At 36.5% G+C, this 22,127-nt stretch overlaps 1 protein-coding gene across 8 annotated transcripts in view; it reads left to right on the forward strand.

Moving 5' to 3' along the window:
• Positions 1 to 22,127, forward strand: part of TFDP2 (transcription factor Dp-2) — a 175,494-nt gene that overhangs the window by 41,373 nt on the left and 111,994 nt on the right. For 7 of the 8 annotated variants that reach the window (XM_059163887.1, XM_059163886.1, XM_059163888.1 and 4 more), the window contains 2 exons: positions 11,474 to 11,569; positions 19,924 to 19,990. In XM_059163887.1, coding sequence (XP_059019870.1) covers positions 11,555 to 11,569; positions 19,924 to 19,990 — 82 coding nt within the window. In that variant the 5' untranslated portion in view covers positions 11,474 to 11,554. Of the gene's footprint in view, positions 1 to 11,473; positions 11,570 to 19,923; positions 19,991 to 22,127 lie in introns of those variants that run through there. The other variant, XM_059163897.1, reaches the window with a different exon arrangement.

Consider the following 22,127-nt stretch of genomic DNA (forward strand, 5'->3'; position numbering starts at 1 on the left):
GGGAAAGAGGTAGAGGAAGGATTGGTGTGTCTTGTTTCTGAAGGCTGTATAATTCCTCTTTTTAATTACCTTTTTCTTTTTTTTTTTTTTTTTTAATGTTAACTGCCTTGCTGCAAGAGCTTCCATCTTTTCTGTCTGTGTACCTGACTCACCGCCAGAAGCTCTGTTCCTCAGAGGCAGCCACTGGTGGTTCAGCTGTTTGTAGATACTTTTACATCACTAGGGCTGTGAACTGTTAGGTCCTAACCTTGTGTTCAGTAGTTTTACCTTTACTGTTTTACTGTTTCTCTGGGGTAGTCCTTTCTGTGCTTCCTCTCTGAGTTCCTTATACCCATGTGCCCTTTTTCATGGAGTCTTTTTAGCCTCCCTCCTTTCCCTCTCTGCATCCCTAGGCTTACAGTACGCAGGCAATGGGATTTTGTTGGGAATTATTTGTTTTCCTTTACTTACAGGTAATTTGAAAATTGCTCTAATCTCTGTCTCTTAGGAATGATAGTGTTGAAGTCGTGGGTCCTGTGTGGTTTTATTTATTCTCCTTGTTTATTTTATATCTGTTTTGGGAAGTTGAAAGAGAGATTTGTAATCAGGCTACATTCATTGTTCTATGAACTTGAAAGATCCAACAATCCCTATTTTCATATAATTTTATACCTGAAAAATATAAGAGTCAACTGAAAAACTACAGATGGTAAAAAATTCAGTTCTGTGGTGAGATTATAAAATTAGCAAATGGAAATCTGTAACTTTATTACGTATAAACAGGTTGGAAGCTACGATGGAGAATTCCATGTATGACAGAAGAACCTGTTAAGCTAAAACAACACCAAAACCTGGGAATATAACAAGACATGTATGAAACCTAGTGTGTTAGTTTCCTACAGCTGCCATAAAAAAGTATCACACAGTAGGTGGCTTAAAACAACGGGAAGTTATACTCTCACTGTTCTAAGCTTGAAGTCCAAAATCAAAGAGTTGGCAGGACCGTCCTTCTTGTGAAGCTATGAGAGAGGATCTTGCGTTGCTTCTTTCAGCTTCTGGTAGCTCCTTGTGTTTCTTGATTTGTGGCAGTGTAACTCCAGTCTCTGCCTTCATCTCTGCATAGCTAACTTCTCTTTGTCATTTCTCCTGTTCGGAAGAACACCAGTCATATTGGGTTAGGGCTTATCCTAATTTCAGTATGATCTCATCCTAACTTGTTTCCATTTGCGGAGACTGTATTTCTAAATAAGGTCACACTCATAGGTATCAGGGGTTAGAACTTGAATTATCTTTTGGGGAGACACGGTTCAACCCATAACACCTATGTAAGGAATAATTTAGATATCTCTCAAGGGCATAAAGCAGATTTGATTAATGGAAGTATATACAATATTCTTAGATAAGATGATTCAACATTTTTAAGATGTGAAACTTATAAATTAAAGTAATTTAAGGAAGATTGACATGATCCAGTAAAAACAGTGCTCCTTTTTTAAAAAAAAAATTTTTTTTTCAGTGTTCCAAGATTCATTGTTTATCTTCCACAACCAGTGCTCCATGCAATATGTGCCCTTCTTAATATCTACCGATAGGCTCACCTAACCCCCCACCCCACACCCCTCCAAAACCCTCAGTTTGTTTCTCAGAGTCCACAGTCTCTCATGGTTTGTCTCCCCCTCAGATTTCCCCCAATTCATCTTTCCTTTCCTTCCCCTAATATCCTCCATGTTATTCCTTATGCTCCACAAGTAAGTGAAACCATATGATAATTGACTTTCTCTGCTTGACTTATTTCACTCAGCATAATCTCCTCCAGTCTGGTCCATGTTGATACAGAAGTTGGGTATTCATCCTTTCTGATGGAGGCATAATATTCCATTGTATAAATGGACCATATCTTCTTTATCCATTCTTCTGTTGAAGGGCATCTTGGCTCTTTCCACATTTTGGCAATTGTGGCTGTTGCTCCTATGAACACTGGGGTACATATGGCTCTTCTTTTCACCACATCTGTATCTTTGAGGTAAATACCCAGTAGTGCAGTTGCAGGGTCCGAGGGTAGCTCTATTTCTAATTTCTTAAGGAATCTCCACACTGTTCTCCAAAGTGGCTGCACCAACTTGCATTCCCACAATAACACACTGCTTCTTTTTGATTGCTTCCCATGTTGTCTTCTTAGACTCTTGGGTAAATTGAACATTTGATGCTTGTGAGTTCTTTGTATAGTACTTTATCTAAATTTATATTACTACCCATATGATATTTTAAGAACTCATCTTGTCTGTTGTGATGGGTCAAGTTGGGATAAGTCTTAACATTTTTATTACTAATGTAAAGCTGCGTTGATCTGGAAATGCAACTTTGCTAAAGAGCACATGTGCAACAAGTGATTTAATCCATGCAATTTAATGGTTTAAAATTTGGCTTCTGCTGCTTCCTGTAAAAGAAACTTTCTGTTAGGTCTTGGCAGGATTTGAAATGTGATTTTGTCTTAAATTTATGTGATATCTTCAAATATTGTTTCTTTGGTCAGGACAGAAATACGTTTTCTCTTAGATTTTTGTTTTCAATAAGTAAGAAAACTAGTCAAGAATGTTACAATCTATGAAATGTTTGAAACAAAAAATATTGCTTAGGTTTTATTATAGAAGCGCTTGTAAGGAACATGTTATTAACTGGATTTTGTCAGGAGCCATTCTACTTCAGTGAATTTAGGTGGTGACGAGTAATTGTATGTCTAATCTTCCTTTAGTATTAAGCTGTCAGTTGTGAATTATTTTGCTAATGTTCCCATCTATAACACGTTCTAACCAATTTGTTTCTTATTACCACATCTTTTCTACTGGGTATAATTGGCTTGAAGCCTAAAAATCAAGATAGGCAAATTTACCAAGAATTTTATGTTTATTAAAATTAATAATATGAAGGAAGGCCTGAAGACTTCCTTATTAATTATTAATAATTATTTATTAATTAATAATTCCTTATTAATTACTGACTAGTGCAGGGGTTTTGTCAGAGCTAATTAGAGAGCTGGGGACCCATAAATGCTTTGAGTTTTGTTTCGATGGGTAAGGTTGTTTGTTAGATAAATGGATTATAGATGATGAATATAAATTTACCTGATGTATCCAAGAAATGAGTGAACATTGCAGTTACTAAAGAACTCTAGAATATAGCTGATATTGCTGGTTTTAAATAATTAGGATGCAGATAGTTTTTACTTAATCTTTGGTGGACATAATTTAGTATCTCCTTTGATTCAGAGGTTTGGTTCCCTACTTAAAATCTTTCTGAGGCTTCCCACTAATCTAATTTTTGAAAAGAATCCAATGATGATATTTCGCCATGTACCTTCTCTTCTCTCTGCTCTCATCTAATCTCCTAGCAGTCCTCTCTTTTGCCCTGTTTTCAGGTCTCTAGATCTTTCTTCAGTTTCTGGAACTTCACATATGCTTTTCTTCCTATGAACTTTCCTCTAAGCTGGTTGTTCCTTCTGGCTTTGATGAACCCTCTCTCTTTGCCAGTGGTTTACTGAATTTTTTGAGCTCAGCACAAATTTCACTTCCTGAAAGTAATCTTCTCTAAATCTACTGGAGTCCCATCCCTTATTTTACATGCTTTCTTTTCATCTTTTTCATCTACTGTAGTAGCCCTTAACAGTAATCGTCATGAAGTAATTATGAAATTCATGTATACTGGATACCCTCATAGTGAAAATGTAGGCTCCACCAGGGCAGGGACTGTCGTCGTTTCTCATAATATCTTTAATGCTCAGCCTGATGTTTGACATTCAGCAGGCAGTAAGTATTTATTGAATATGTAAGTGAATGAGTAGTGCTGAAACATTATTCATTATTCACTACACATCTGTAGAAGACTATTAAAAGTTGTTATTGATTGCTTATAGTATTAATCAGTTTTATCATTGTTGAGAGTCCTGGGTAAAGGCTTGTGTAACTCTGGAAAAAAATTTTTCAACTTAAGTAAATCTGGAAAAATTTTTCAACTTAAAAAAGTGAGCAGTAGGGGCGCCTCGGTGGCTCAGCGGGTTAAAGCCTCTGCCTTCGGCTGGGGTCATGATCCCTGGGTCCTGGGATCGAGCCCCTACATTGGGCTCGCTGCTTGGCAGGGAGCCTGCTTCCTCCTCTCTCTCTGCCTGCCTCTCTGTGTACTTGTGATCTCTGTCTGTCAAATAAATAAATAAAATCTTAAAAAGAAGTGAGCAGTAGACATAAAAGCACTTTTCTTTTCCTTTTTTTTTTTAAGTGTAAAATGTTGCTGGTTCTGTGGGAGAGCAGCTTTTAGTAAAGGTGTTTTTCAGAATTTACTCTTGCCCACTCTTTTTTTTTTTTTTTTTTTTTTAAATCAGAGAGAGAGGTAGGGAGCACAGGCAGCCAGAGTGGCAGGCAAGGCAGAGGGAGAAAGAAGCAGGCTAGCCCTGCTGAGAAAGGAGCCTGATGTGGGACTCGATCCCAGGACATTGGGATCATGACCTGAGCCAAAGGCAGCTGCTTAACTGACTGAGCCACCCAGGCGTCCCATACTCTTGCCCACTCTTGTTTTCCCCTTCAAAACGAAACGAAAGAAATCAAAGAAGTATACCCTATTATAAATATTTCAACTATAATTTTTTAAAAAATTAAACACAAATACAATGCTGGCTCCAAAAGACTTTTTGTTCGTGGTAGGAAATTGTCACAATTCTGCTATATAGCTTAATGACATTTCAAATGCATGAATGTGTTATGTGTTTATGTGTCTTTTCATTTACTGCTCTCATTATTCAATGAGATTATCATATTATTAAAAGATGAAAATAAAATATTGAGTCTGTAATTCATTAAGTAAATATTGCCTTAAAAACAAACAAGTTTTCACTTGAGTTCCAAACATGTGCCAGACACTGGTATATAATAGTAAACAGATGGGGTCACTGCCCTTATGAAACTTAATACTTTAGTTGGCAGAGATAGACCACATTCTGATAATCACACAAATAAATAGATAATGACAACCTGGTGTGTGCAGTTAAAGGAGAAGGTAGGAGAGAATTAGTAGAGGAAGACCCCTGACCTAGTCTTGGTATCAGGAGAGAGATAGTTTTCCCTGAGAAGTGACACTGAGAAGAGATCTGAAGGAAGAGGAATTAACCAGTAATACTTACCTGATAGAGTTGTAGTGTGAATGATGTGAGATCATGCATGTGAAGCATTTAGGAGAGTGCCTAGATATCTTCTTCCCCTAAGAGTTACTTATTATCACTTACTATGAAAAATATCTTCTCATTAATACCAGTTATCTGAAGTTAGAGTGCAGAAAGAGAACACTGAAGGAAGGTATGTCAAAAACTTATTGTAGTTGCCTCTGAGAGCTGGAACCATGGCTGATATTTTTTTCTTATTTTATTGTTTTGTGTATTTTCCAGACCTTGAAACATGGGTATGTTTTTAAAATTAGTAATGTTTTCATTTAAATATGCTGCCTTTGCTGAAATGTAATTTTTTATAGTCTCTTTTTTCAGTAGTGATAGAAAGTCTACATACCTTAATTCAGGTGATGTGAATTCTACAAATTTATCCATAATTATTTCTTCTTTGTGTTTTGATTACCATTGTACCATTTTTTTTTTTTTTTATCATTTTAAAAGGCTTTGTGGCCAGAGATGCTAAATTGTGATTGGAAAGGAAAGGGGCTTCTTGCATTTTGAGACCATCTGTGGGAGTTGCATTGTCTGAAACTGACAAGAGATATGGCAGATGGCGAGGTCACAAAGATTGACTTTTTGAGCTGGCCAAATGTGTTCATGAAACTGGAAGAAGAAATCCGACTTATTTTTTAACTAACTGAAGAACTTGGTCACAGGAAAAAGTGTACGATTGTTGAGCCTGGATAAAACATAAAGCATCAGTGCACATGACTGGCTTATCATTGAGAATCACCAGTGCCAGCAAAGATGGCAATTTCTTGAAACATCCAGTGCCATGTTTATTTACTTTCTGGACACTTGGGTTTTAAGTCATATGTTACAAATAATTTTTAGATTAAAAATAATGTTTTAAAAAAAGCAAAAGCTTTAAAAATACTTAGAAATGTGTATTTCTAAACTAAAGGCTATAAACTCTCAATCAAAACCAGTACAGCATACTTCATTTTTAATTGAATGAGGCAGATCTCTATCATAATCCCATTTCTTTTTATAACATTTATCTTAATGTATTTTTACATAATTTTTTAAAAAAGATTTTTATTTATTTGAGAGAGAGAGGAACCAGTAACAGGGTAGGGGCAGAGGAAGAAGCAGACTCCTTTTTTTTTTTTTAAAGATTTTATTTATTTATTTTTCAGGGATAGAGGGAGAGAGAGCAAGCGAGCACAGGCAGACAGAGAGGCAGGCAGAGGCAGAGGGAGAAGCAGGTTCCCTGCCGAGCAAGGAGCCCAATGTGGGACTCTATCCCAGGGCGATGGGATCATGACCTGAGTGGAAGGCAGCTGCTTAAGCAACTAAGCCACCCAGGCGTCCCAAGAAGCAGACTCCTTGTTGAGCAGGGAGTCTGACGAAGTGGGGCTCAATCCCGGGTCTCCAGATCATGACCTTGAGCCTAAGGCAGGCACTTAACCAACTGAGCTATCCAGGTGCCCCAGTATTTTACATAATTTAAATTATCTTTGAAAGTTTATGCTTGTTGTTTCTCTGATCTACTAGGATGTCTTCAGTGCCTAGATGAATGCCTTGCACATAGTGGGTGTTCAGTGCTTGCTGGATAAATAAATTAATGACTAAAGTTATTGCTTACTTCTGTTAATTTTAGAAAAGTTTTTCTAACCATAATTAAACATTTTATTTCCTTTTAAAACTAGATTTATGGGGCGCCTGGGTGGCTCAGTGGGTTAAGCCGCTGCCTTCGGCTCAGGTCATGATCTCGGAGTCCTGGGATCGAGTCCCGCATCGGGCTCTCTGCTCAGTGGGGAGCCTGCTTCCTCCTCTCTCTCTGCCTGCCTCTCTGCCTACTTGTGATCTCTCTCTCTGTCAAATAAATAAATAAATCTTAAAAAAAAAAAAAAAAACTAGATTTATGGTGTGGTTATTTTTTTACTTCTACTACACGTGAGTTATGTATTACTTATTTTGGAAGAAGAAACCTTAATTTGTCATGAAAAACAGCAAACTGCTTTTTTATTTTTTATTTTTTTATTTTATTTATTTATTTATTTATTTTAAGATTTTATTTATTTATTTGACAGACAGAGATCACAAGTAGGCAGAGAGGCAGGCAGAGAGAGAGGAGGAAGCAGGCTCCCTGCTGAGCAGAGAGCCCGATGCGGGGCTCGATCCCAGGACCCTGGGATCATGACCTGAGCCGAAGGCAGAGGCTTTAACCCACTGAGCCACCCAGGCGCCCCGCAAACTGCTTTTTTAAACCCTAACACTGTGGGCTTATACTCTGCTAGGCAGTGTCCTAATAATTTTTTATGTATTGACTCAAGTAGATGTACTATTTGTTACTATTTTTGCAGATGGGAGAAATTGAGGCACAGAGATGTTCCAGTAAAATTTACTCTTTCTTTTTTCTAAAAAAAAAAAGAAATCCATGCCAAACATTTTATCATTTCAAGCATTTATCATTTAGGTAGCATTTAGAGATTCTTAATTTGTACTTAGCTCTGGTGAAAGGATACAAAGAATACTAAGAAAAATTAAGTTTGTTAATGTGGCTCATTAACGTGCCTAAGCAGTATTTTATTGGTCACCACTTGCTATTGTGTGCTGAAATAGTAACAAGTCTGTTAAATTTTTTTTTTTTTTTTAATTTGGGTAAATATCACAGTGTCACCCAGAAGCTCAGCCGTTAGGAGATAGAATACTGTATGGAATACTGAATATTGTAGTGAAGCAGAGGTATGGAGACAAGCCACTTTAACCATAACAACTATATTTTGGAGTGAAGAAATGGGGAGAAGGGAAAAAGGGCATTTACTAGCTGAATCTGGTACACCAGCCCAATGATGTCTGCTTATATTTCATTGACTAGAATTATGTCCTATGGTCAGTACATCTGAAAGGGAGACTGAGAATGTAGTACTCTTTTTCTAAGTTGGGCACATTGCCACCTTCAACTTCTCCTAAGGAAGAAGAGGATAAGAGACTGGGTAGGCAAACCATATCTGCCTTAGATACAGTAGGTTTCTAAAATTTGACGGGGACTTTGATGGAAAACACTTCATTGTTTTTTGTTATAACTACATTTTCATAGGTCAGAAGGTACTCTTAGAAATATGTAAAATTGATTTTTTTTGTGTTTAGGAGTGTTTGGTGTTTATGTATGAACTGTAGGGCTTTTGTCACACTGACTTGGATCTGAAGATTTTCATTTAGGCAGATTGTATGTAATTTACTGCTAACAAGGTTGAAAAACTCAGTATACCTTTTTTTCAGATGAGGACACTGAAACTCAAAGTGGTTGAGTCACTTGTTCAGGGTCACACAGCTAGTAAGTGTCAAAGCTGAGATTGAGCCTAACTTTAAAAATCCATGCTTTTTTCACTCTGCTAACACTGTTGCTTTATTTATTAGATGCCTGCTTCAATCAGGACACTTAGAACCAACTGTTATTTTAGTTTTTTTCTATTTAAATAATCAATTCTTGTTCCTCTCTAGTATCTTGGAGTTCCCACTGATCTTTTTTAAGCTTTTAAGTTGATTGCCTCATGAATGAAGAGAAATACAAATTTACTTCTAAGTACTACTTCACCTGAACTTTTTTTCTTTCCTTTTTTAAAGTTTATCTGTTACTTATTTTTGAGTAATCTGTACACCCAACATTGGACTCAAAATCATAGCCCCCGCGATCAAGCGTTGTGCATTGTCTTCCGACTAAGCCAGCCAGTTTTATTATTTTCACTATCATTCCGTTCTTAATATTCTGTTATTCTTTACTGCTATTTTCATTGTCATTCAGTTCTAAATATTTCAGATTTCTTTAACTCATGGGTTGTTTGAGCAATAATATAGTTTTATTTTTTTAAATATATGATTTTTAACTCTTTATTTAAAATGGCTGATTCCTTACTTAGTTGTGTTGTGGTCAGAGACCATAATCTGTGTAATACTGCCTCTGTTAGGTAGTTTAGTGAGTGGGATGTCAGGAACTTGTGCTTTATTATTTATCTGATATTTTTAATACTGAAGAGAAAATAACAAATAGTTGGTGAATGTGAAACATTTCTAGCATAGGAACTTAATTTTCATATTAGATCGTGACAGACATTGTGAACAAATCTACAGCTATCATGGGACAGTGAAAATCATAGTGGTACTCCAGGTCTTACTTGGGATTTTTAAATTTATGTTTTATCATTGAAATATTGTAAGTTTATTGGGTTTGGGTTTTTTTTTTTTTTTTAAGATTTATTTGTTTTTGAGAGAGAGAGAGAGAGCACACTTGCCTACATGAGCTTTGTGGGGTGGGCAGAGGGAGAGGGGCAGACTCGCTGTTGAGGGGGGAGCCCAACTCAGGGCTCTGTCACATGACCTCGAGATCATGATCTGAGCTGAAGTCCGATGCTTAACTGACTGAGCTACCCAGGCACCCTGAAAATTTGTAAATTTGGTGTTTTATTAAAAAGTAAAAATGCCTTTTATTCCATCCACAAAGTTTTACTTGTAGATTCGGTTTCTAGTATATGAGGCAGACAGTTGGAGCCTCCATTTCTTGAAACCATATTGTTTATGATCTTTTCAAAATTGTTTTATTTTTTCCTTCCCCTTAAATGTCTTATTAAATTTTTAATTTTGAAACAATGTAAAATAAGAAAAAAGTTGCAAAAATAGGACACAACTCCTGAATACCCTTTACCCAGATTATCCAGTTGTTGACATTTTGCCATACTTGGTTTATCATTCCCACTTTTTTTTTTCTTCTTCTTCTTCTTTTTTTTTTTTTTTTTTTAAAGATTTTGTTTATTTACTTGACAGAGATTACAAGTAGACAGACAGAGGCAGGCAGAGAGAGAGGAGGGGAAGCAGGCTCCCTGCTGAGCAGAGAGCCCGATGCGGGGCTCGATTCCAGGACTCTGCGATCATGACCCGAGCTGAAGGCAGAGGCTTTGACACATTAAGCCACCCAGGCGCCCCTCATTCCCACTTTCTTTATACAGATTATATATTTTTTTAATCATTCGAAAGTACATTGCTATTATTATACCTCTTCACTTGTAAATATTTTGGTGTACTTTTTCTAAAAACAGGAACACTCACTTAAAAAACCCACAACTGATCAACGCAGGAAATGAAACACTGAAGCAATACTATTATCTAGTCTGTGGACCATATTTCAGTTTTTCCATTTGCCATGATAATGGTCTTCACAAGAGTTATTTTCTCTGGTCCAGAGCCCAGTTGAAGATCCTGTGTTGAATTTAATTTTTATGTGACTTTAGTCTTTTTAAACCTGGAATGGTTGTTAGGTTCCTTTTTTCTCATGACACAAAAATTTTTAAGAAGTTCAGTCCTTTATTTTATAGAATGCCCCTCAATTTAAATATCTCTGCTATTTCCTCATGAATTAGATTATGCTTTGGGTAGAAGTATCTCAGAAGTGATATTCTATCCATCTCAGTGCACTTGTGGAGATGCATGTTAGTTTGTGTCATTGTTAGTGGTCATTAGGTAGGTTTGATCACTTTAGCTATGTGGTGCCAGATTTCTTCACTGTAAAATTAGAATGAATAGGTATTTTGTGGGGTGATATTTCAAGACTATGTAAATATCCTGTTTCTTACCAACTTTTCACCCACTAGAGTTTTAGTATCTATGATAATCCTTGTCTAATCAGGTATTATTATGATGTTTACAAATTGGTGGTTTTCTCATTGCATCATTCATTTATATTTACTATTTGGTATAATATTGCAGGGAAGAGCTTTCCCTTCTTCCTCATTATTTGTTTCTATCAGTATGAAGTCCTGGATTGTTATTTTATTCAAAGAGTTCATAGTCTATTACAATCTGTTATTATCAGTGTATACTTTGGTGCCCACTTGTTACAAATTGTGCAGTTGTAGGCCCTTTAAGCTGACTCCTGTATACTTTTAATATGTCTCCATCGTTTTTTGAGCTCTTCCTTACTGTAGATACAATAAAGTGTTCTAGTCTTATCTTGGACATCTCTTGCCCCAACCCTGGAACTGGCTATTTCTTCAAGAAGCCCTAGTGTTTCTTTTAGTGTGTTATCTAAAGGAACATAGTATGATATTTCAGAGCCCAGGTTTTATCACTTGTTAACTGAGTTGATTTGGTGGGATATTTAAACTCTGCAAGCCCCAATTTTTATTTGGAAAATGAGGATTAAAATGGTACATATCTCAGAGTGTTTTTGCGAGGATTAATTTAAATAATCCACTTAAACAGTGCATATCACATGGTTAATATCACATAAACATTGCCCATTATTATTATTACATTACTATTCCCTCTTTTTTCCCCCTTTAACAGGATGTTCTTTTAAAGAATTACTGAAGACGAAGTTTTTTTTTTTAATGGCTTTACAGAATTTTAAATCAAATACAATTTGACATGACGGCAAAAAATGTAAGTATTGTAAATTTTTAAATGTAAGTATTTTTTAAATGAGTTGTACTTTTTCCTATGCACATTTTTCTTCACTATTCTAATTACTGAAGTTCAATTTACTGGCATTAGTTTATAATTGTCTTTGTTTATGTAAAAAATGATAGCGACTTCAGTGCTATTGAATATAGCACTTGAGTGGGCACAATAGTGTTCTTATAAATTGCTGCCAAGTTGTACCTTCTCAACAGCTGCAAAATTGCTATCTCTAGAAAGTTCCCCACCTCTCTCCTTTTTTGGTACTGTATAAGTCTTTGTTTTGTTACTTGCTGGAGATTTACTTGCCTTATTGAGAAAATCAGTTTTCTTTGGCCCAATTTTTTTTTTTTGTGGACTTACTCAAGGAAGTATGTACACTGAGATATGGTTTAGCTGTCCTCCATGAAATGATTCCTGAGGAGACATTAGATTTTCAATGTTTTGGAGAAGCTATTCAGTTTCTTTCCTCTGCTCAAGGCTTCTATTTCTGAATCAGCTTCCTTTCAGGTTATTTTCTTATTGTCTGACTGTGTCAATAGATTTTGTTCCAGTTCTGTGATGGATTATGCCAGAAAATAAATATTGCAACATATAGGGAAATAACTTATAATTGCTTTACTGTTCCCACATTATGATGTCGGAATCTTTGATTGTACATAATAGAAATCAGCTTTGCTACTTTAAAAAGGGAATTTATCATAAAGATACAGGACTGTCTCAGAGACTTTAAGAGTAAGAATTTAGTGGGCCTTCAAAAAGACCTGGGTGCAAAAATTTGAAATGTACCAGAAATTGAAGCAATGTTTAGTCTCCATATATTATCTCTGCTTGTCTGTGTGCATCTGCTTTATACTCTGTCTCTCTCTCTCTCTGCGAATCGTGCTCCTTAGTTCTCTAGGCAGCCTCTCAATATATGTGTCACAGAACCAGCCTTTTCAGAGGGGTGCCAAGGAAAGGATGAAGACAACTTGACAGACTTGTCTGCCCATGTCAGCTCCAATTTCAGACTCCTTGGGGTGGACGTCTGCTACTACTCATGTGCGGTTTAACCTAATTATGACTAGGAGAAGCCAGCATCTATTGTGTGAAAAGGTCTCCTTTCAGCCAGACAGATAATTCCAAATACTTCCCATTATACATCTAAAGAATAACATGAAAAACAAAATCCTTCATGATTAATCTCTATTTCCCTATTATTGACCTTGCTTTTGACATGCTCTAAGCAGCTATAAGCAGATACAGATTGTTTCATTATTACTTAATTTTGTTAGGATAAATTATCAGGAGTACTCTGCCTTAATCTAAGGTTGCTATATGTATATTTGTTAATGTGTTGTTTGGGGAAAAGAAGCAGCAAAGTTTTAGTCTGTGTATTGGAAATTTTCTTGCAGAATATTATCTTGATTTTTTTTCTCCTTAGGAAGAAAGGGAAGTAAAAATTATCTTGAACCACAGCTGGTTAACATTCAAATAGCAAGCATATTTTGGATTAAAATCTGCCTTGAATCAAATATCATCTTTCTAGTCATATGTACAATTTGCTATATAAAAAGTATTTTTCCTAAAGTAACATAAAGCATTTGAACAAGTGGTAATTATACTCCGATTATTTTGTTTGTATATTTGGAAGAAATCACACAGTGAGCAACATGTTTCTCTTTCTGCTATGGCAACCTAGGGGGAGAGGGATAAGTGAGGTGATCTCTTTTGATATCTTAGAATTAGGGACATGAAGAGGTCAAGCCTCAGATTGGGCTATGCTGACGCATGTGGGAAAGAATTGAAATAGTCTGTCTGAAAATAACCAGTCAAGTTCACTAGCCATTCTGCAACAGAGAAGAACACTTTAGTGGCTTTTAATATGTTTTATCCAGATACCTACTGAAAGGATTATACTATTTCACAGTGCCATAAGTAATTCATTCTCCTCCCCACCCCCTGTATATGTACCTGATACTGTTCTAGGCTCCTGCCTTCCTGTGGCTTATAGTGTCTGTAGTGAGAGAAGACAATAAATACATACCTAATGTCAGATAATGATAAATGTTATGAAAAGTAAAGCCGGGGAAGGAGAGAGAGAATGATGGCAGTGAGAGAGAGTTTTTCAACTTAAGTTTTCAGAAGAATTCTCTTTAAGGAAATGATGATGTTTAGATAGAAGTGCTCTTGAGTCTCAATCCAAGAAGAGGAAGCCAGCCTTATGAGTACCTGGGAAAAGAACATTCTAGGTAGAGGCAGGAAAATGTACAGTTGTTCAAGGAACAGCCAGATGACCATTTTATAAGTGGAACAGAGTAAGCAAGGAAAAGTGGTAGATGAAGTCAGACAGAAAGCAGGAGCCAGATTGTGTGGAGCCTCAAATTCTGGGTGATAGATGTGTATTTAAAACGTCAGTAAGGGGGCGCCTGGGTGGCTCAGTGGGTTAAAGCCTCTGCCTTCGGCTCAGGTCATGGTCTCAGGGTCCTGGGATCGAGCCCCGCATCGGGCTCTCTGCTCAGCGGGGAGCCTGCTTCCTCCTCTCTCTCTGCCTGCCTCTCTGCCTAACTTGTGATCTCTGTCTATCAAATAAATAAAAAAAAAAAAAAAAAAAAAAATCTTAAAACGTCAGTAAGAAGCCATTGGAAATTTGCTGGTCAGCTGTGACTGGACTTAACTATTTTAGAAAGTTTGTCCTGATTGCTGAGTGAATAGATGGAAGAGAGGCATAGTAGAAGCAAGAGACTCATTTGGCACTTATCTCAGTAGTTCAGACAACAAACTATTGTGATTTGGCCTGGGGTAGTGATATTGGAGATGGGGAAATGTGGCTGGATCTAGGATGTATTTGAAGGGACAGCCGTTAGGAGTTATTGAGTAATAAGGATATGAAGGCAGAGAAAATTAAAAAAAAAAAAAACAAAAAAAAAAACCTCTCAGTATTTGACCTGTGTAACTGGATAAATGGTTATGCTGTTTAATGAGAAGAAAAACTCTTGGGGGAACTGTGGGATTTTTGTGGCAAACTCAACAGTCATTTTGAACTTTAATTAAAGTTGACAGACCTAAAAATGACCAGGTGGAAATATTGGCTAGGTAGCTTGATAAATGACTCTGAAGCTCAGAGAAATTGTTGGGATTGGATACAGAAATTTGGAGTCATTTCATATTAAATTATTTTCAAGTAGTGGTTACATGAGATTATATAGAATGTGAATGGATAGAGTATACCTGAGGACCCAAGGTCTGAGCACAGGGATTCTCCAGCATCTGGGGAGGAGGAGAAGCAGCAAAGGAGACTCAAAGAATGACCAAAAAGGAAGGAAGTAGTGTTATCCTGATGATCTGGAACCCAAGTGAAGAAAGTGTTTTAGGGAGGAGGGAATGATCCACTGTGTCTCATGCCACTGAGAAGTAAGTAACTCTTAGACATGGAAGAGATTGCCCAGGTCTTACAGAGCCATCATTAAACACGTATTCAGATATTTACATCCTTATTTTCTGCTTCTCATTTTACATATCTCTTATGAGAACAGTTTTTTGTGAGGAGTTATTTTTGTCTAATCCATGCCATAGTAGGTCTCATGGTTGCAAATGATAGAAACCCTACTTAAAACAGCTTAAGGCAAAATGTGGAATGTATTGATTCACACAACTGGAAAGTCTGTGGTACTCTGGCTTCAAACACATCTGGTTACAAGGGAACCAAATGATGGTGTCAGGGATTTGTCTCCCTTTTTCCATCTCTTGGCTCTATATGATGGCAGAATACCATATGTTGTCTTTATAATTCTTACTTCAGAAAAGAAGAAACTTTTCCCTTTAAGCACTTACATTTCAAATTCTTTTGGTTGACCCTGCTTGATCCTGATGCTTAGACAAGCCGATGTGGAGAAAGAAGTGGGCCAGATCTGAGTCATGGGTCTACTTCTGCAACAGTTGAGGCTCAAAGATTAACAGTCATACTGGAACTGCGTGGATTGTGGGATGGATCATTTTGCAAAAAGGAAAGTCTGTAGAGCTGGCAATATATTCATTGTTTCTGGGATAAAATTGTTGTCAAATCATATCTAATATTCACTGATATTCTTCATGACCACAAATGCAGGTCTGTCCTGACTCAAGCTTATATAGTATACAATAAAGGATTTGAAAGGCAATATGATGTGTATTTTTTGCCTCATCAAAGAATCTTTTAAATAATATGTAAGCCATGATACTCATTACAGAAAAATTAGAGAATACAGGTAAAGAAACTAGCCTAGAGACTTATCAGCAGAATTTTGCCTAGGAAGACATTTGATATATATACAAATGTGTGTGTGTGTATAATAAAATGTGTATAAATATTTTGAATAAAAATGAGGTCATACTGTTTTATAACCAATATTTAGCTTAATCTTGTTGATGAATGTCTTTTCTTAATATCTCTGTAACATCATTTTTTTTTAAAGATTTTATTTATTTTATTTGACAGAGATCACAAGTAGGCAGAGAGGCAGGCAGAGAGAGAGAGAGAGAGAGGAGGAAGCAGGCTCCCCGCTGAGCAGAGAGCCCGATGCGGGACTCGATCCCAGGACCCTGAGATCATGACCTGAGCCGAAGGCAGCGGCTTAACCCACTGAGCCACCCAGGCGCCCCTGTAACATCATTTTAAATGACTGTTTTATGTTATCTGCTGTATGGACTTACGTCAGTTTCCTGATATTGGCCATTAAGTAAATTCTACTTTTTTCTTTTTTTACTTTTCTTTTTAGCTTTTTGTTTATTTTTACTTACTCATTGGATTATTTCCATAAAGCAAAGTCTTAGGAAATTGCTAAGCTGAAGGGTGTGTGCTTTGGGGGGCTTTTGTTTCATGTTGCTAAATTGCATTTCAGGAAGGTTGCACTCATTTATATATTCATCAGTGGTGTATGAGAGTGCCATTTCCCTTTATTTTCTTTTTAGTCTTGCCAATGTAATCAGCAAAAAAATGGTATGTAGTTTATTCATTTCTCTAGTTGCTAGTTAATTTTTTTTTTTAAGATTTTATTTATTTATTGGAGAGGGAGAGAGAGAGAGTGCAAGGAGAGAGATCAGTAGGAGAAGCAGCAGCAGACCCGGCTGAGCAGTGAGCCAGATGCAGGACTCGATCCCAGGTCTCCAGGATCATGACCTGAGCCGAAGGCAGTTGCCCAACCCACTGAGCGACCCAGGCACCCTCTAGTTGCTAGTTGGGTCACATTGGTGTTCTGTATGTTCAGTTGCATCTATCTTTTGTGAATTGTCTGTGTCAGTGTTGAAGAGTTAAAGTCATTACTGTCTGAATAACAACCTGCACGTGGGTATTGCTTTGTCACTAAATCATATTCACGTAATTATTTAATTTGATCTAAGCTCTCTGAGTTTGTCATGCACATAGGAGTTGCCATCTCCATCTGCAGTGACTGCTAAGATCACCTTGCTCGTGGATGGCAGAGCTGAACTCCGTGTACAGATCATCTCACACTGAATCTTCTTTTCTTTCAGTTTCACCAATTTAAAATGTTGAATGTTAGTGAAATTATAATGTTATTAATGGGAAATAAGTTTGAACCCTGAAAATTGGGCTTGGATATTTTTTATTCTACAGACATTTAGTGACTGTTTATAGTATGCAGCACAGTGTTTGAATATCCAGACAGAAAACTTCTCTCGGGACCTTATTAGGTGAAAAATTTTACATAAAATGAGTTCAGCTTTTACTTTTTCTGTGAACCATTATTATTATTATATTCTTCTTAAATAGAGTAAGGAAAGAAAAATTATTTTTAAATGCCTTTCCTAGCCAGCTTTTTCTGCTCTCAAATAATCTTCTTTGAGTCTTTATAGTGTTTATGAAAAAGCAGAGATTAATAAATTTTCGAAATCTTAATTTTAGTAGTATTTATATAATCTCTAAATACAAATACCTCCCCTTATCTATTAGACCAAAATTAGCATGAAATATTGATTGACTCACAATTGACCTTTATCTTTTTAGGGTATAATTTGTTAGTTTTTAAGATGCAGATGTACTGCTGCTTAAAAAGTTTCCACATTGATTCTCTGCTTCACTCTGCAGAAGTTGACCATTAAGAGCAGGTGTTTAAACGTAACAGTAACCCAGTTACTGTGAACTCTGCTGTGACTATGTGGTTTCAGTTGAGGTTTTTGCCGTTATCTTTGTATAATAACAAAAAGATGTAAACTGATGCTTTTGAAATTATTGTAATATGTGTATTAAATGATCACATTATATTAAGCATGGACTATTAAAGGCTGTCTTTGCCTTCTTTGCTTTCTTTTTACAGTAGAACACTAATGAAAGTTCTGTCTTTTTTAGCAGAAAAGTTTTTTGGTTTTTTTGCTTTTTTTTTTCAAGAGAGGCATGTTAGTGATGCCATAGTAAACTCTTGGCATTTGCAAATTGAACACTTTTTTTTTTTTTTTTTTTTTTTTTTTAAAGATTTTATTTATTTATTTGACAGAGAGAAATCACAAGTAGATGGAGAGGCAGGCAGAGAGAGAGAGAGAGGGAAGCAGGCTCCCTGCTGAGCAGAGAGCCCGATGCGGGACTCGATCCCAGGACCCTGAGATCATGACCCGAGCCGAAGGCAGCGGCCTAACCCACTGAGCCACCCAGGCGCCCAATTGAACACTTTTTAAAGAAATATTTTATTTATTTATTTGAGAGAGAGAGAGAGAGAAAGCACAAGCAGAGGGAGCAGCAGGCAGAGGCGGTGGGAGAAGCAGGCTCCCCACTGAGCAGGGAACCTGATGTGGGAGTTGATTCCAGGATTCTGAGATCATGATCTGAGCCAAAGGCAGGCGCTTAACCAACTGAGCCACCCAGGCACCCTACAAATCGAACACTTAACATTAATATTTGTGAGCATTTCTGGAGATTCATGTAGTAGTAATTTGTTAAAATTTTATTGCAAAAGGTTTATTTCTAATAACATACTTATAAGAAGCTAGATAGAATTAAGTATCTGCACCATTAACTACATAGAATTAAGAAGGTGCATTTTAGATGTCTTCCACTCAACTGCTATCATAAAAATTTAGTATTAGATGCTAGAGATAGGTTTGCATCAGAATTATTTTTCCATGATGTGAATGATATGTAGAAATATTTCTGGTAATATATCTCTTGACAGAAAGAAACAGCTACTAGTAGTGCATATGAATTACTAAATAATGAAATAATTAGTTCTTACATTATGAAATTTTAAAGTGTCAAATGAGTGCCCTTGAACAATATATGTTGCTAATGCAGTGGGTAGTTTAAAAATAACATTAAGTGCACAGATACAAAGTTATAAAGCTTTGTGTTCTTTAAAATATTTTTAATGTGCTAGTACTTTGAAAGGATGTTTGAGGTACCAAGTTAGCACTGATATTTGAAAATGACAAATCTATATGGATTAAAACAATAACATAATAGTAATAGTAGAATCAGTTATTGGAATCTTGTTTATGTCAAGTTTTCAAAAATGGAGAGTTTTTTTCCTCCTAGCTCTGTAATAAGTTTTTAAAATTCTGATGATACTACAGTATTTAGTTCTGTGATTCCAAGAAGTCCAGTGGCTGTCACATTAAATGAAATAAGTTGTCTAAAGGTAAATTTATAAACACACTTGCTATAGATAATCCTCAGGTATCATATTAATAGTTATGAAGGTTACTATGATTGAGCACTGTGTGCCATACACTGTGCTAGATGCTTTACATGAACTATCTCAATCTTTCTAATAACCTAAACTGGTTAGCACCTAAACTGGTAAGCACTTCTAGCATCCTTCAGTTTACAGTTGAAGGGACTGAGAAGTAGAGAACTTGTGTGACTTCACCATGACCACACACATAGTGGTCTTGATGAGCTAGAGTATGAGCCCAGGCAGCTGGATTTGAGACCAGTAGATCTCACCCTTACTGTGTGGTATTAATGGTCTTTATCTGATCCATTACATATCATAATGTTGAAAAGCATTATAGGTAGTGATTATGAACAGTAAAAATTCAGGGCAGCATGAAGGCGGAATTGTGTTGTATCTGTTGGCAACTTCAGGACTACCACATTACTTGCTTTCAAAAAAAACATTAGTAAAATCTGTAGATTTCAGTTCTGTTCACTAGTGACATTATTTCATTAATTTTCATCTTAATCTGGACAGTTTCTGTTTTTCCCATTTTAAGCAACGTTTTCTTTTTAATTCTGGTATCAGTGGTATGGTTAATTCATTTTTATGTGGCTATCTATATATGGTTCTTCAGTAGAAAGTGTAAAATAGGTTATTAAATGACCACTTAATACATAAGATCCTGTTTTTAATTTTTAAAACTATTTTATTCAGGTTGGTTTGACTTCTACAAATGCAGAACTGAGAGGATTTATTGACCAGAATCTCAGTCCAACAAAAGGTAAGGACAGATGACTAGAAATTTTCTGCATTGAGTTAGTTTTATGAAATACGCAGTTACGTGTATTACTTTATATATAATAATTATATAATATGACCGTGTTATGTTATCATATACTAAATAACTTGTATCATATGAAAGGTGGGGGGAGAGAGGGAGAGAATGAGGGGAGAGAGATTGTGTGTGGTACTTTTTTTTTTTTTTTTTAAGATTTTGTTTGAGAGAGAGCATGAGCAGGGGAAGGGGCAGAGAGGGAGGAAGAAGCAGGCTCCCCACTGAGCCCGGAGCCCTGTGTGGGGCTTAATCTCAGGACCTTGTGATGATGGCCCCGGCCGAAGGCAGACACTTGACCAACTGAGCCACCCAGGTACCTCTGAGAGTGTATGTGGTATTTGTGTCACTTTTCTCCATCTCTTTCCTAAGAGGTCTCTAAGACCACCTTTTTTTTTTTTTTTTTTTTTTTTTTTTAAAGCGAGAGAGCCCATGTGAAAGAGAGGGAGGCTTGGGAGGGTAAAGGGAGAGCCCAACTCAGGGCTTGATCTCACAACCCTGAGATCATAACCTAACCTAAAATCAAGAGTTAGATGCTTAAACAACTGAGCCACTCAGGTGCCCTTAAGACCACCTTTGATTAATGACCCTCTTATGATTGAAACTAACTGTTCAAGCCACTTTTTCTTGATTTTCTTGCTTGTTAGCCTTACTTCCTAGTTTAATTTGTAATGAAGTAGAGTATGAATGAATGAATATATACAAAATTCCTATATGTAATATATGGTTTACTGAAGGATTGCTCATATCCGAAATCTGGATCTGTATGTCTGTATGTATCATTATTTTAATTACTGTAGTTTTGTAATAAGTTTCAAAGTTGAGAATTGTGAACCCTTTTTCAGGATTGTTCTGGCTATTTAGGATTCCTTGCAATTACACATCAATTTGAGGATCAACTTTTCCATTTCTGTGAAAAAGGCTGTTAGACTTTGATAGACCTTGCATTGAATCTGTAAATTGAAACTGGAAACCACTGAATTGTACACTTTAAAAGGTGAATTTTTGGTATGTGAATTATACCTTTATTTAAAAAAACAACAAAACAAAACAACAGCTACTTTCTTTTTTTTTTTTTTACATATATATTTTTTTATTTTTTATAAACATATATTTTTATCCCCAGGGGTAACAGCTACTTTCTTTAACTTGATATCTACTTCTGGCTCTGATTTGATCTTCCCCTCCTTGTCAGACTTTTTGGAAAAAGCCATACCTTACAATCCCATTCTCAGCTTTAGTTCACTCCTCTGCCTGATGTAATCTGTCTTTGACTCTATTAATCCACTGAAACTGCTCTTGTTTGTCTTTTTCTTTTTTGATTATCAGCATTTGACACAGTTAATTTCCCCCTTTGTTTTTTTATTACTTATTTATTTTTAAAAGTATTTATGTGTGAGAGAGAGCAGGAGAAGGGGGTGAGGGGCAGAGGGAAAAGCAGACTCCCCACAGAGCACTGGAGCATGCAGGGCTCCATCTGGAACTCCCATCTGGACTCTGGGATCATGACCTGAGCTGAAGGAGGCGCTTAATGACTGAGCCACCAGGCGCCCTGCCCTGTTTGTTTTTTAAATAACATTTTAAATTTAGAATAGTTTTAGATTTGCAGAAAAATTATAAAGATAGCTTACAGAGAGTTCTCATAAACCCCTTAGTCAGTTTTCCCTACTGTTAACATCCTACATTGGTCTAGTTTAGTTTTTACAATTAATGAACCAAAATTAATATATGTTGATTAACAGAAGTCCATACTTCTTCCCGTTTCCTTAGTTTTTAGCTAATGTTTGTTTTGGGTTCCAAGAGAGCTATTGGGATACCATATTACATTTCATGACCATCATCCTTCCTCTTTTTGACTGTGACAGTGTCTCAGACTTTTCATGTTTTTATTTTGTTTTTTTTTTTTAAGATTTTATTTATTTATTTGACAGAGAGAGAGATCACAAGTAGGCAGAGAGGCAGGCAGAGAGAGAGAGGAGGAAGCAGGCTCCCTGCTGAGCAGAGAGCCTGATGCGGGGCTCGATCCCAGGACCCTGAGATCATGACCTGAGCCGAAGGCAGAGGCTTTAACCCACTGAGCCACCCA

The sequence above is a fragment of the Mustela lutreola genome, chromosome 2 (assembly GCF_030435805.1).
Source record: "Mustela lutreola isolate mMusLut2 chromosome 2, mMusLut2.pri, whole genome shotgun sequence".
Lineage (NCBI taxonomy): Eukaryota > Metazoa > Chordata > Mammalia > Carnivora > Mustelidae > Mustela > Mustela lutreola.